The sequence below is a fragment of the Dreissena polymorpha genome, chromosome 13 (assembly GCF_020536995.1).
Source record: "Dreissena polymorpha isolate Duluth1 chromosome 13, UMN_Dpol_1.0, whole genome shotgun sequence".
Taxonomy (NCBI): Eukaryota; Metazoa; Mollusca; class Bivalvia; order Myida; family Dreissenidae; genus Dreissena; species Dreissena polymorpha.
The window spans coordinates 58483154-58497524 of record NC_068367.1 but is presented as its reverse complement, the minus strand read 5'-3'; the positions used below and the strand labels follow the sequence as shown (position 1 = coordinate 58497524).

Sequence of the window (14371 nt, the reverse complement as noted above, 5' to 3'; positions counted from 1 at the left end):
TGAAGAGTAATAAGTCTTTATCAAGTATCCCATCCTATTGAGAATTGAAGCATTTATTGTGTTACTACCATACTTTATGAACATCAGTTAAGAAATTGAGCACAAATTAATTATGCTAGCCCCTTTTAACATCCATCTAAAGAATTGAAGCAATTATTATTATCCCATCTTGTTTGAATTTCAATCTTAAGAAATGAAGCACATAAAATGTATGCCATCCTAATTGAACAGAAATCAAACAAATGAAATATATGAGCCTTGCCCTTGGAAACGGGGCTTGATGCATGTGCATAAAGTCTAGACCCAGTTTAGCCTGTGCAGTCTGCACAATTAGCAAAAATCCTTAGCAAATTTCTAACAGAAAGTGGGTCTCTGATAGCCCGTGCATAGTGCACAGGCTAATTTGGGACTATTATTTATGCACATCCATTAACATCCTTACCCCCGTTTTCCCAAACAAGGCATATATTATTATTTGCTGTTTGAAGAGAAATGATAGGAAAGAAACAAATTGCTAATTTGCTGTTTACACGAAAAACAAAGAAATGAAAATAGTGCTTATTGCTGTTTACATGAAAAAAACAAAGAAATGAAACATAGTGCTCATTTGCTGTTTACACGACAAAAAACAAAGAAATGACACATAGTGCTCTTTTGCTGTTTAATGAAAAACCAAAGAAATGAAACATAGTGCTCATTTGCTGTTTACATGAAAAACAAAGAAATGAAACATAGTGCTCATTTGCTGTTTACATGAAAAACAAAGAAATGAAACATATTGCTAATTTGCTGTTTGAACAGAAATAGAGGAGATGATAGCGCAGATGGAGGAAGAGCTGAGAAAGAAGCAGGAAGAGCTGGAGACCTTAGCAAGAGCTATGAGCAGAGAATGGCTGAGGCAGCCATGGCCAATCAGGTACGTGGGAGCATTGCCATCAACTCAGTGGGATCTTTTAATGTGTAGCATCAGTGGGATCATTGTTGTAAAGCAAGGAGGGAAAAGTTAAGGTAGCGAGGGTCAATTAGGGCAATGGGATCATGTTTGTTTTAGCTGGGAATCATTGGTATTTAGCTAGTCGTACAAACTGAGAATGGCCAAGGCAGCCATGGCCAATCAGGTCAGTGGGATCATAGTTGTTTAGCCATGGAAAATTAGGTAGTGGGATTTTTGTTGTTTAGCAGGCAGCCATTGCCAATTAGGCCAGTGGGATCATTGTCGAGTAACCTTTGGCCAATCAGGTCATTGGTATCATTGTTTGTTTAGCCATGGCCAATTAGGTCAGTGGTATCATTGTTGTTTAGCCATGGCCAATTAGGTAGTGGGCAGAGTATGGCAGAGGCACCCATGGCCAATCACTCCAGTTGAATCATTGTAATAAAGGCAGCCATGGCCAATCAGGTCACATCAGTAAGATAATTGTTTCTTGGCAGAAAATGGCTGAGGCAGCCATGGCCAATCAGGCCTGTGGGATCATTGTTGTGAGACCTTGACCTTTGAAGTTGGAAAACTTGTGCTACATGCAACATGTTGTCTTATTATGGTGAAACTTGTGCAAGATATTTTAAAATCCAACAAATATGGCTAAATTATGGCTGAGACATATGAAAGACGTACAGGGAGAGAATGACAGAGGCAGCCATTGCCAATCAGGTCATTGGGATCATTGTTGTCAGGGAATCTGTGTTGTCTAGTAAGAAAGGTCTTTAATTAATTTGATTTTCTAAGGGACTAAACATTTGTCAAAATGGGTGTATGAGTGGTATAGGGTGAATATTTCAGGGGTCTTGTTCATCGGGCAAACTTTTTGGAAGGAAGTCTGCCATGTAATGTTTTGCTTGCACTAAAATGGCAAATTCCTGAGGGTTTCATGTATCTTTATCTTTCATTTTGCTTAAATTCTAATTTAGCAATAAATCTCTGTACACAGTGTTCATCAATGATCATTTATAAACTAATCAATAAGCTGTGCAATAGAGAGTCTTAAGCTTATTAAAGTAGAATTAAAGCTTTGCCTTTCAGTTACACAAATGTCTTATCACGTTGGAATTAATTTATTGGAATCTTTGTATGTTGGCCTAAAGACGACTCATTGTAATCGTATTTAGGGTATTTAGTTGGCAGCTGCAGAGGACAAAGAGGATGATTTGATGCCCCCCTTCCAAGAAGAGGGGGTATATTGTTTTGCACATGTCGGTCGGTCCGTCCTCGGTCCGTCCGTCAGTCCATCCACCAGATGGTTTCCAGATGATAACTCAAGAACGCTTAGGCCTAGGATCATGAATCTTCATAGGTACATTGATCATGACTGGCAGATGACCCCTATTGATTTTCAGGTCACTAGGTCAAAGGTCAAGTTCACAGTGACTCGAAACAGTAAAATGGTTTCTGGATGATAACTCAAGAATGCTTAAGCCTAGGATCATGAAACTTCATAGGGACATAGATCATGACTGGCAGATGACCCCTAATGATTTTCAGATCACTAGGTCAAATGTAAAGATCACAGTGACTCGAAACAGTAAAATGGTTTTCGGATGATAACTCAAGAATGCTTACGCCTCCTATCATGAAACTTCATAGGTACATTGATAATGACTGGCAGATGACCCCTATTGATTTTCAGGTCACTAGGTCAAAGGTCAAGGTCACAGTTGCTTGAAATAGTAAAATGGTTTCCAGATGATAACTCAATAATGCTTACGCCTATGATCATGAAACTTCATAGGTACATTGATCATGACTGGCAGATGACCCCTATTAATTTTCAGGTCACTGGTCAAAGGTCAAGGTCACAGTGACTCGAAACAGTAAAATGGTTTCCTGATGATAACTCAAGAATAATTAGGCCTAGGATCATGAAACTTCATAGGTACATTGATCATGACTGGCAGATGACCCCTATTGATTTTCAGGTCACTAGGTCAAAGGTCAAGGTCACAGTGACAAAAAACGTATTCACACAATGGCTGCCACTATAACTGACAGCCCATTTGGGGGGCATGCATGTTTTACAAACAGCCCTTGTTTAATATATCTTGTTTCTTAAATTTGGGGCATGAACAAAAATTAAGCGTCTAAAAACAAGCAATTATGGTCCTTAAATATTTCAGGGGTCCGCAATTGCAAAGGACAAAGAAGATGGAGACAAGAAAGTGGTGCCACATTTGGAACCTAAATGACCCAGCACTGGCAGGAATGATCGTGCACTTTGCCAGAGACGGTAAAAGGATTTGTTTGTAAAAAAAGTTTATTTGAGCTGCACTCTGGGGGAAACAGGGCTTAATGCTTGCGAGAAAAGTGTCAGCCAAGATTAGCCTGTGCAATCCGCACAGGCTAATCAGGGATAACACTTTCTGACTTTACTTGGATTTTCGCTAAGGAGAGACTCCTTTCAAACAAAAAATACCATAAAAGCAGACAGTGTTGTTTCCTAATTAGCTTGTGGGGACTGGACAGAATAATTTTTTATTGGTTTGGGGGGATAGGGGGGAGGTGGTTAATGTTATTTTTTGTTATGTCCCCGGTAGGGTGGCATATAGAAGTTGAACTGTCCCGTCAGTCTGTCTGTCCTTCCGTCCGTCCAAAGACTGTGTGGGAGCATTGGCCCCATAACGTTTGCAATACTGATAGTAGCAACTTGATAATTTGGCATGCAGGTGTATCTCATGAGGCTGCACATTTTGAGTGGTGAAAGGCAAGTTCTAGGTCATCCTTCAAGGTCAGAAGTGAACAAAAAATACAATCCAATGGGAAGTAATAAGCGTTAAAGGAGATAATTTCTAAACCGGCCAAATGAATATATTGAAATTTTATTTCAAAAAGCCGTGCAATATGGGGCATTGTGTTCTGACAAAACAGATCTCTTGTTTAATGATAATTGAGTAAAACAATTGTTTAACAAAAAAATAAAAGCCCTCAAGTAATAGATAGGTACATGTACTTGTAAAAATGATTCTTTGTTTTTAACCCAGTTTTTAGCTCATCTGTCACGAAGTGACAATGGTGAGCTTATGTGACCGTGTGATGTCAGGTCGTCCGTATGTGCGTGCCTGCGTGTGTTTGCTTCCGTCAACAATTTGCTTGTGTAGACAGTATAATATAGAGGTCACAGTTTTCACCAAATCTTTATGAAATTTGGTAAGAATGTTTATCTTGATGAAATCTGGGTTGGGATTGTATTTGGGGTCATCTGGGGTCAAAAACTAGGTCACTAGGTCAAATAATAGAAAAACCTTATGTAGACAATAGGGGTCACAGTTTTCATGCAATCTTTATGAAATTTGGTCAGAAATGTTTATCTTGATGAAATCTGGGTTGGGATTGTATTTGGGTCATCTGGGGTCACAAACTAGGTCACTAGGTCAAATAATAGAAAAACCTTGTAAAACCTTGTGTAGACAATAGAGGTGTCAGTTTTCATCCAATCTTTATGAAATTTGGTCAGAGTGTTAATCTTGATGAAATCTGGGTTGGGATTGTATTTGGGGTCATCTGGAGTCAAAAACTAGGTCACTAGGTCAAATAATAGAAAAAACTTTAACAGCGTAATTTATTGTATTTCACTAAGTGTTTTATAATAATTTATATATCAGATTAAAGAGAATAAAATTTTCTTTATTATGGCTTTTATTTCATGAAAAATCCACAAAGGATAAGTGGTTATTAATCGTTGCTTAATTATTGAACAAGTTTTTTTTTGACATGACCGTCCCAGATATTAACCGCTTTCGGCTGTAGACTGTGCTTCAATACATCGCCGTGTTATTGACCTGAAAAATTGATACGCAGTCGGCATTAACATCGGTCATCGAGACATATTACTGATGTGAAAACAAATCGTACATCGTAGCGGCTTAAATAAAAAATTGCATCTGATTAAAGATTTAAGATTGCTGCCGATTTAAATAATTTGAGTGCTGTGTTTAGACTTAAGTTGAGAAAAATGGCAACGAGATACTTGCCTGTTGGATATAAGGTGAAAGATCTTGAAGGTGCATAAAATAAGTGGCGCTGGGAATGGTTACACGAGAAAGACTACGCTGTAGTCTACGGGAGGGGAGTGAACTGGTTGAGAAAAGTGGAAGCTTGTGGGAAAGCGGTTTGAGAAGTTTTAAAGAAAACCCTGAATTATCAGTCTTGTGGGAAGAAGGCATTTTGTCTCCACGCAGAGGACCCTAATCACATAAAGAATATAAGAACCATCAAGACCAACCAGGTAGGGTTTTTATTTTTTTAAACTAACACCCCCGAATTTGGTCGTATTTTCTGTTGCTAAAGTTTACTGTTTAGGTTGTTTTGCATCAAAAATCGGCAAGATAAATCAAGCAATTTGCCAATTTTTTTATTAATAACATACGATTCATTGATTGTGAGCTTTTAAAAAACATTTTGACCTTTGAATAAAGCATAAAACAGGAAAAGAATTTTTACAGTAATTGAAAATACGATCAAATACGCCATTTTTGCTGACTGGGACAGGTCTTTTTTAGTTAAATAAAATGTTTTATTGTCCCCAACATATGAGCCCAGCAGCAAGAAATGGTGTTTTTTTACTTTTTGTAAAACAAATATGGGCAACCTACCGTACCCCCAAATTTGACGACACCTAAATTCGACGATGTTCTATTTTTATCGATTAAATGGATGATTATTGTCTTGGAATCATTTCAAAGTAATACAGCCGAGTTGAAAATTATTATTTTGTGCTATTAAACATTTCATTATTTCTTTAATTATTTGCTAAATATTGCTTCATGTAACCGTTACATCGTCGAATTTGGGTCACACCCGGATACAATTATTTAGCATTCAAACAAAGCGATTGGGATAAAAACTAGGGGAACCCATGCTGAAATTTTCAATTTTAACTGTTGAGCAGAAGCCACCATACCCAATTTCTTAGGTGTATGTGGAGGCTTCTGGCAGCATGATTCTGTGAATATAAATGGTTACAAACATTTGATTCTGCATTTATTAAATATGTATTATTGACTTTTTAAAGTATGTGTGAACAATATAATAATTTGTAACGACTGTTACAGGTTTTACCGGGTTCTTCAAAAGCAACACCTGCAGTCGAGTCCATGCCAGACAGAGGGTGCATGTGAATGAATTGCCTTTTGACTAACTTTTGTGTGTTCCTTATCAGATACATGAAGATTTTTAAATATATGTGTATGTTGTTTTTTTAAGAAAATAGAATCACCAGAACAGGTACAGGCACCCTTTAAATGCGTCGAATCCAGGAGCTTCCAGGGGCCTCCGGCCCCCTTGTCCCATGGTCCACCAAGGCCCTGCGGCCCCCTGGCCCCCAGCTTTAAGTTCAGGATTTTCAAAATATCCAACTTTGACCCCTGCAAATGCTTTGCTAAAACTTTGGCTACAGTTTCTAAAATTTGGCTACACAAAATTCCATTTGGCTTAAATGTTGGCTACAGAAATTTTTGGGCAAGGGGAGCCCTGTTTGGATTGTATTTGGGTCATCTGGGGTCAGCAACTAGGCAATAGGTCAAATAATAGAAAAACCTTGTGTAGACTATATAGGTCACAGTTTTCATCAGACCTTAATGAAATATAGTCAGAATGTTGGTCTTGTTAAAATCTGGGTTGGGATTGAATTTGGGTCATCTAGGGTTAAAAACTAGGTAAGATTTAAAAAAACAACTTTTGTAGACAGTAGAGGTCACAGTTTTCATTAAATCTTTATGAAATTTGGCCAGAATATTAATCTTGATGAAATCTGGGTAGGGATTGTATTAGGGTCATCTGGGGTCAAAAACTAGGTCACTAGGTCAAATCATAGAAAACCTTTGTGAAGACAATAGAGGTCAAAGTTTTCATATGATCTTAATGAAATATGGTCAGAATGTTTATTTTGATAATATCTGATTTTGAATCGTATATGGGTCATCTGGGGTCAAAAATTAGGTCACCGGGCCAATTCTAGTAAAACCTTGTGTAGATGAAAGAGGTCACAGTTTTCATCACGTCTTAATGAAATTTTGTCAGAATGTATTAATTAATGAAATCTGGCTTGGGATTGTATATGGGTCTAATAAAATTAAGTTCATGAAGCAAGGTTAGGCAGGTGAGCGATTCAGGGCCATCATGGCACTCTTGTTCATGTTATACTTTGTGATTAACAGGAACGTCCAGGGTGGGCAACAAGACAGCTACCCCACAACCTGAGATCATGCTGAACGGACTCAGGTAAGGATTTAGAAAGATTGAGCCTCGTTTTTGAAATAAAACCCAGACCTAATGCATGTGCAAAAGCGTCGTCGCTGATTATCCTGTGCAGTTTGCAGAGGCTTATCTAGGACGACACTTTTTGCACATGCATTAAGATCAGTTTTCCCAGGACAATGCCCATTTGCTCCCCACCACCAATTCTTCAACATTTAACTCAACATTTAAAGTAATTATTTCCGTCTCGATAATTATAGGGTGTGTTGGTTTTTATTTAGCAAACATTTTTTCAAAGATTCTCCAAATTTGACCTTATTTTAGGCAGCAGATACTTTCTTTTAATGAATTAATTCTCTCTTGAACAAATAGATTAATTAGTTTTACTCTTTTATCTCACCTGAGCACAATTGTGTGCTAATGGTGAGAAGTATTGGGGATAACGTGATGTTTCTCTTCTGTCTGTGTGTAATTGGGTCAGTGAATGTACCCTTCAAATGAAATCGCCTTAATCCCTATGTGATTTAAATGGCCCCATGAAGTTTTAATGGCACAATGTAATTTCAGCATTGCCAAGGACCACGCTGAAGTGATTAACAAGAAGGGGGCCGTGTCCATCAAGCCCAATCCCTCCGCCAAGGAAATCATGGTGAACGGAGTGAAGATAGTCAGTGAGACAAAGCTCTCACACAACGACAGGTGAGGGCAATAGTTGTCATAGTGAATGGAGTGAAGATAGTCAGTGAGACAAAGCTCTCACACAACGACAGGTGAGGGCAATAGTTGTCATGGTGAACGGAGTGAAGATAGTCAGTGAGATGAAGCTCTCACACAACGACAGGTAAGGGCAATAGTTGTCATGATGAACGGAGTGAAGAAAGTCAGTGAGACAAAGCTCTCACACAACGACAGGTAAGGGCAATAGTTGTCATGGTGAACGGAGTGAAGATAGTCAGTGAGATGAAGCTCTCACACAACGACAGGTAAGGGCAATAGTTGTCATGGTGAACGGAGTGAAGATAGTCAGTGAGACAAAGCTCTCACACAACGACAGGTAAGGGCAATAGTTGTCATGGTGAACGGAGTGAAGATAGTCAGTAAGACAAAGCTCTCACACAATGACAGGTGGGGGCAATAGTTGTCATGGTGAACAGGGTGAAGATAGTCAGTGAGACAAAGCTCTCACACAATGACAGGTAAAGGCAATAGTTGTCATGGTGAAGGGGGTGAAGATAGTCAGTGAGACAAAGCTCTCACACAATGACAGGTAAGGGCAATAGTAGTCATGGTGAACGGAGTGAAGATAGTCAGTGAGATGAAGCTATCACACAATGACAGGTGAGGGCAATAGTTATACCCCCACAAACGAAGTTGAGGGGGGTATATAGAAGTGAACTTGTCTGTCGGTCTGTCGGTCTGTCTGTTGGTCTGTATTAAGTGTCCACTCTCTAATTCAAGTAGTTTTCATCCGATCTTCACCAAACTTGGTAAGAAGTTGTATCTACATGATGTCTAGGCCAAGTTCGAATATGGGCCTTGCCGGGTCAAAAACTAGGTCAAGGGGTCACTTAGTGTGTTTTAAACATTCAGCATGTTGTCAGCTCTCTAATTTCAAGTAGTTTTCATCCGATCTTCACCAAACTTGGTCAGAAGTTGTATCTAGATGATCTTAAGGCCAAGTTTGAACATGGGCCTTGCCGGGTCAAAAACTAGGTCACGGGGTCACTTAGTGCGTTTTAAACATTCAGCATGTTGTCCGATCTCTAATTCAAGTAGTTTTCATCCGATCTTCACCAAACTTGGTTTGAAGTTGTATCTAGATGATCTTAAGGCCAAGTTTGAACATGGGCCTTGCGGGGTCAAAAACTAGGTCACGGGGTCACTTAGTGCATTTTTAGCGCACCTGTCACGAAGTGACATGGTGAGCTTATGTGACCGTGTGATGTCAGGCGTCCGTTGTGTGTGCGTGTGTGCGTCCGTCAACAATTTTTTTGTGTAGACAGTAGAGGGCACAATTTTCATCCAATCTTTATGAAATTTGGTCAGAATGTTTATCTTGATGAAATCTGGGTCGGGATTGTATTTGAGTCATCTGGGGTCAAAAACTAGGTCACTAGGTCAAAAAGTAGGTCACATAATAGGTCAAATAATAGAAAAACCTTGTGTAGACAATAGAGGTTGCAGTTTTCATCCAATCTTTATGAAATTTGGTCAGATTGTTTATCTTGATAAATCTGGGTTGGGATTGTATTTGGGTCATCTGGGGTCAAAAACTAGGTCACTAGGTCAAAAACTAGGTCAAATAATAGAAAAACCTTGTGTACACAGAAGAGGTCACAGTTTTCATCCAATCTTTATGAAATTTGGTCAGAATGTTTATCTTGATGAAATCTGGGTTGGGATTGTATTTGGGTCATCTGGGGTCAAAAATTAGGTCACTAGGTCAAAAACTAGGTCTAATAATAGAAAAACCTTGTGTAGACAGTAGAGGTCACAGTTTTCATCCAATCTTTATGAAATTTGGTCAGAGTGTTTATCTTGATAAAATCTGGGTCGGAATTGTATTTGGGTCATCTGGGGTCAAAAACTAGGTCACTAGGTCTAGAAAAACCGTCAACAATTTGTTTGTGTAGACAGTAGAGGTCACAGTTTTCATCCAATCTTTATGAAATTTGGTCAGAATGTTTATCTTGATGAAATCTGGGTTGGGATTGTATTTGGGTCATCTGGGGTCATAAACTAGGTCACTAGGTCAAATACTAGGTCACTAGGTCAAATAATAGAAAAACCTTGTATAGACAATAGAGGTCACAGTTTTCATCCAATCTTTATGAAATTTGGTCAGAATGTTTATCTTGATGAAATCTGGGTTGGGATTGTATTTGGTTAGTCAGGTGAGCGATTCAGGGCCATCATGGCCCTCTTGTTTAATATTCAGCATGGTGTCCTCTCTCTTATTCAAGTAGTTTCCATCTGATCTTCACCAAACTTGGTCAGAAGTTTTATCTAGATGATCTGAAGGCCAAGTTCGAACATGGGCCATGCCAGATCAAAAACTAGGTCACAGGGTTCACTTAGTACGTTTTACACATTGAGCATGGTGTCCGCTCTCTATTTCAAGTAGTTTAAATCTGATCTTCACCACACTTGGTCAGAAGTTGTAACTAGATGATGTGTAGGTCAAGTTCGGACATGGGCCATGCCGGGAAAAAACTAGGTCACGGGGTCACTTAGTGTGTTTTAAACCTCACCATGTTGTCCGCTCTCTAATTCAAGTAGTTTTTATCCAATCTTCACCAAAATTGGTCAGAAGTTGTATCTTGATAATGCCTAGGGCAAGTTTGAATATGGGTCATGCTGGGTCAAAAACAAGGTCATGGGGTCACTTAGTGGGTTTTAAACATCACAATGTTGTCCGCACTCTCATTCAAGTAGTTTTCATCCAATCTTCACCAAACTTGGTCAGAAGTTGTATCTAGATGATTTCTGGGTCAAGTTTGAATATGGGTCATGCCGGGTCAAAAACTAGGTCACGGGGTATCTTAGTGCGTTTTAAACCTCACCATGTTGTCCGCTCTCTCATTCAAGTAGTTTTCATCCAATCCTCACCAAACTTGGTCACAAGTTTTATCTAAATGATCTCTAGGACAAGTTTGAACATGGGCTATCCGGGCCTTAAACTAGGTCACGGAGTCACTTAGTGCTTTTTTTAACATTCAGCATGGTGTCCGCTCTCTAATTCAAGTAGTTTACATCCGATCTTCACCAAACTTGGTCAGAAGTTTTATGGAGATGATCTTAAGGCCAAGTTAGAACATGGGCCTTTCTGGGTCAAAAACTGGGTCAAGGGGTCACTTAGTGCGTTTTAAAAATTGAGCATGGTGTCCACTTTTTTTGTGAAGACAACATGCAAAATATTATGTGTCAATGCGGCATGTGGGGGTATTCGTCACGTCTGTGTCAAAGCACTAGTTGTCATGGTGAACAGAGTGAAGATAGTCAGTGAAACAAAGCTCTCACACAACGACAGGTGAGGGCAATAGTTGTCATGGTGAACGGAGTGAAGATAGTCAGTGAGACAAAGCTCTCACACAACAACAAGTGAGGGCAATAGTTGTCATGGTGAACGGAGTGAAGATAGTCAGTGAGATGAAGCGCTCACACAACGACAGGTGAGGGTAATAGTTGTCATCTTAATCTCCACAAAAAACAAGCCTTGAACCATTTCATGTTGGGGGTGTCAATTGGGGAGATCTAAAGAAAGCTGTCATACAGGGGATCAATCCCTTGACATCCTGACCGGTTGGGAGTGATCTAAAGAAAGCTAACATGATACATGACCTCCCAGTAGGTGGTTAAATGACTGCTGTGATATGTCTGAAATACTGTTGCAAATGATGAAAAACCCAAAGAAATAAACAAACAAAAGTAGGACACAGATCTTACATAGTACTATCATAAACTCAACATGTATGAATAAATAGATTGTAAATCATATGTGGACAAAAGCAAGCGGCCCCAAAAGGGTTCATATAACTCTCCTAAGCAATGATTTTCAGCATTATTTGGTTATTGTATACACGTGTGCATTGTAAAAAAACATGTTCAAATATGTACAAATGAGGGACTGCTCATGATAAACTCATATCTAAACAAACAATTTGTTAGCGTTAATACTTTTACATATTAAACAAATGTATTGTACAAAATTAGGAAATTTCATGAAGTTAGTTGTAGTTGAATACCTTAAACTTTAACTAAATTGGTCTTAGTAAAATTGGTTATTAAAAAGTTGTCCCATATAGAAGACATACATTTATTTGGGAGGATGACCTCTTTTTCTTGAATGTTGTGATTTTTAATGCTCTTTTTTTAGTGGGTGAAAAATGTGTCTCTAATATTTTATGCTGTCTCTTTGGGTATCATATGTGAAAGGAAAAATCTCAGTCCTGTGACGTTTGAAACAGTACTTAAGCTTTTATGATGAAACTTAATATGTTGATAGAGTCCCACACGGGTAGGTGAAAGAAATTTACATTATTTTATCAGACAAAAAAGAAATTTGTTTGTAATATTTTATTCTGTATTTTTATAGAATTGTTCGGCCCAACCACATGTTTGTTTTTCACCCCCCAAAACTATGCTAAGAAAAAACTGATCAACAAAAAGTAATGTCTTATATTAAAGACATACATGTGTTTCGCAGGGTAACCACATTAGTTTGTAATATTTTATGCCGTTTCTTCAGGGTATCATTTGGCCCCAACCACCTGTACGTTTTCCACCACCCCCAAGACTATGCCAAGAAGGTGAACGCTGGTGAGAAAGTGGACACACCCACGTTTGATACCGCCCAGCAGGAAATTGCCAAGCAGTCTGGGTTGATGACAGCTGGCGGTGATGGAATGTCTAAAGGTATCCATGGAACCCATGGTTGCTATGTTAAAAGGGGTATTTATTGAAACAGGGTTGCTAGGTTATAAGGGGTATACATTGAAACCAGTTAGGCTATTTTAAAAGGGTATCTAGGAAAATCAGAGTTGCGAGGTAAAAAGGGATTCAATTGAATCCAGGGTTGCTTTGTTAAAAGGCTTATCCATTGAAACTAGGGTTGATAGATTGAGGGGTATCCATGGAAACCAGGATTTCTAGGTTAAAAGGGAATTCACGTGCTGCTAAGTTCAAGGAGTATATTTGAAACCAGGGTTGCTATCTACAATTGGTTAACATTTAAACTATGGTTGTTAGGTTAAAGAAGTATCCATTTAATGAGGCTGTTATTGTAAAGTGTTATCATTTGAAACCAGGGTTACTAGATTAAAAGGGGTATCCACAGAAAACAGGGTTGCTAGGTTGAATGGTTAGCTGTGGCAATCAGGGTTGCAAGGTCAAAAGGGTATCTCAAGGTTGCTTGAACACCATTGAAACCATGGTTATTATGCTAAAAGGGCAGACATCCAGGTTTTTGTGAAACATATTTTGTGTAAACTGACTTAAAGAGCTGAGAAGTAGATTGTAAAGGCCTTTCAATATCTTGTTTTTATGCCCCCTGTAGGGTGGCATATAGCAGTTAACTGTCCGTCAGTATGTCAGTCAGTATGTCAGTCTGTCTGTCCGTCCGGAAAAAAACTTTAACGTTGGCCATAACTTTTGCAATATTGAAGATAGCAACTTGTTATATGGCATGCATGTGTACCTCATGAAGCTGCACATTTTGAGTGGTGGAAGTTCAAGGTCATCCTTCAAGGTCAAAGGTCAACAACAAAAAATATTTCAAAGTGGCATTCTCATGAAGCTGCACATTTTGAGTGGTGGAAGTTAAAGGTCAAGGTCATCCTTCAAGGTCAAAGGTCAAAAAAAAATAAACAAATATTTCAAAGTGGCGCAATAGGGGGCATTGTGTTTCTGACAAACACATCTCTTGTTAACTTCCATTTTTAGCAAAATTATATTACCACCCCAAGCTGTGAAAGGATCCTTTTAAATGCTGTTGTGGTATTATTTTGTAGTTTTCATACATGAATACTGAATTTTACATAATGTCTGAAGGTTTTTATATTGCAACACACACAGGCTGTCAGAATGGTAGATTAATCAGAAAATGTTTACTTTATATGCTTACATATAATTAAATATACTAACATATAATGTAAATGTTGCTTATGCATTTCGAATAACAATGAATATGCTTAAAGATATACAGTTATAATAAAGTTTGATGTTGAAAAAAATACTATAAATTACATTTTTAGATATCAATATGGGCATGCCATTGTTGTGTGTTTTTTTAATCCACTCAGATGTCTCTGCAACCAATATAACAGTCTCTAAAAGCATTATTTTTTCTTGTTTGTAGAGATGAATTCGTGTAAGTCACATGTTGACAAGAGCTAATTATCTTGTGTTTTGTGGCTAATTTGTTAAATCACCATGTTTGTTTTATCCCGTTTCAATGCATGTTTTTGTTCTTGTGCTAATATATGCATGTGCTTAAACAAGTTTGAAAACGGGTCATACCAGGCAGTTCTGAGGTTTTTTACACAAAAAACATGCCAAACTGACCAGGTATGTGTGATCCCATAAAATGAAATCAATTTTAATAACCATGCAGCGAGAACATATGGCATCCCATGGCTTCCATGTGTATGTCTCGTGTGTATTTCTGCTCTTGACCTTCCTAAATGG

General features: G+C 38.4%; 1 protein-coding gene across 1 annotated transcript in view; it reads left to right on the top strand.

The window, feature by feature from the left end:
- Window positions 1–3184: 3184 nt before the first annotated feature.
- Window positions 3185–14371, top strand: part of LOC127856312 (kinesin-like protein KIF28P) — a 30028-nt gene continuing 18841 nt past the window's right edge. The window contains exons 1-4 of the mRNA XM_052392448.1: window positions 3185–3221; window positions 7147–7210; window positions 7754–7885; window positions 12435–12601. Coding sequence (XP_052248408.1) covers window positions 3197–3221; window positions 7147–7210; window positions 7754–7885; window positions 12435–12601 — 388 coding nt within the window. The 5' untranslated portion in view covers window positions 3185–3196. The remainder of the gene's footprint in view (window positions 3222–7146; window positions 7211–7753; window positions 7886–12434; window positions 12602–14371) is intronic.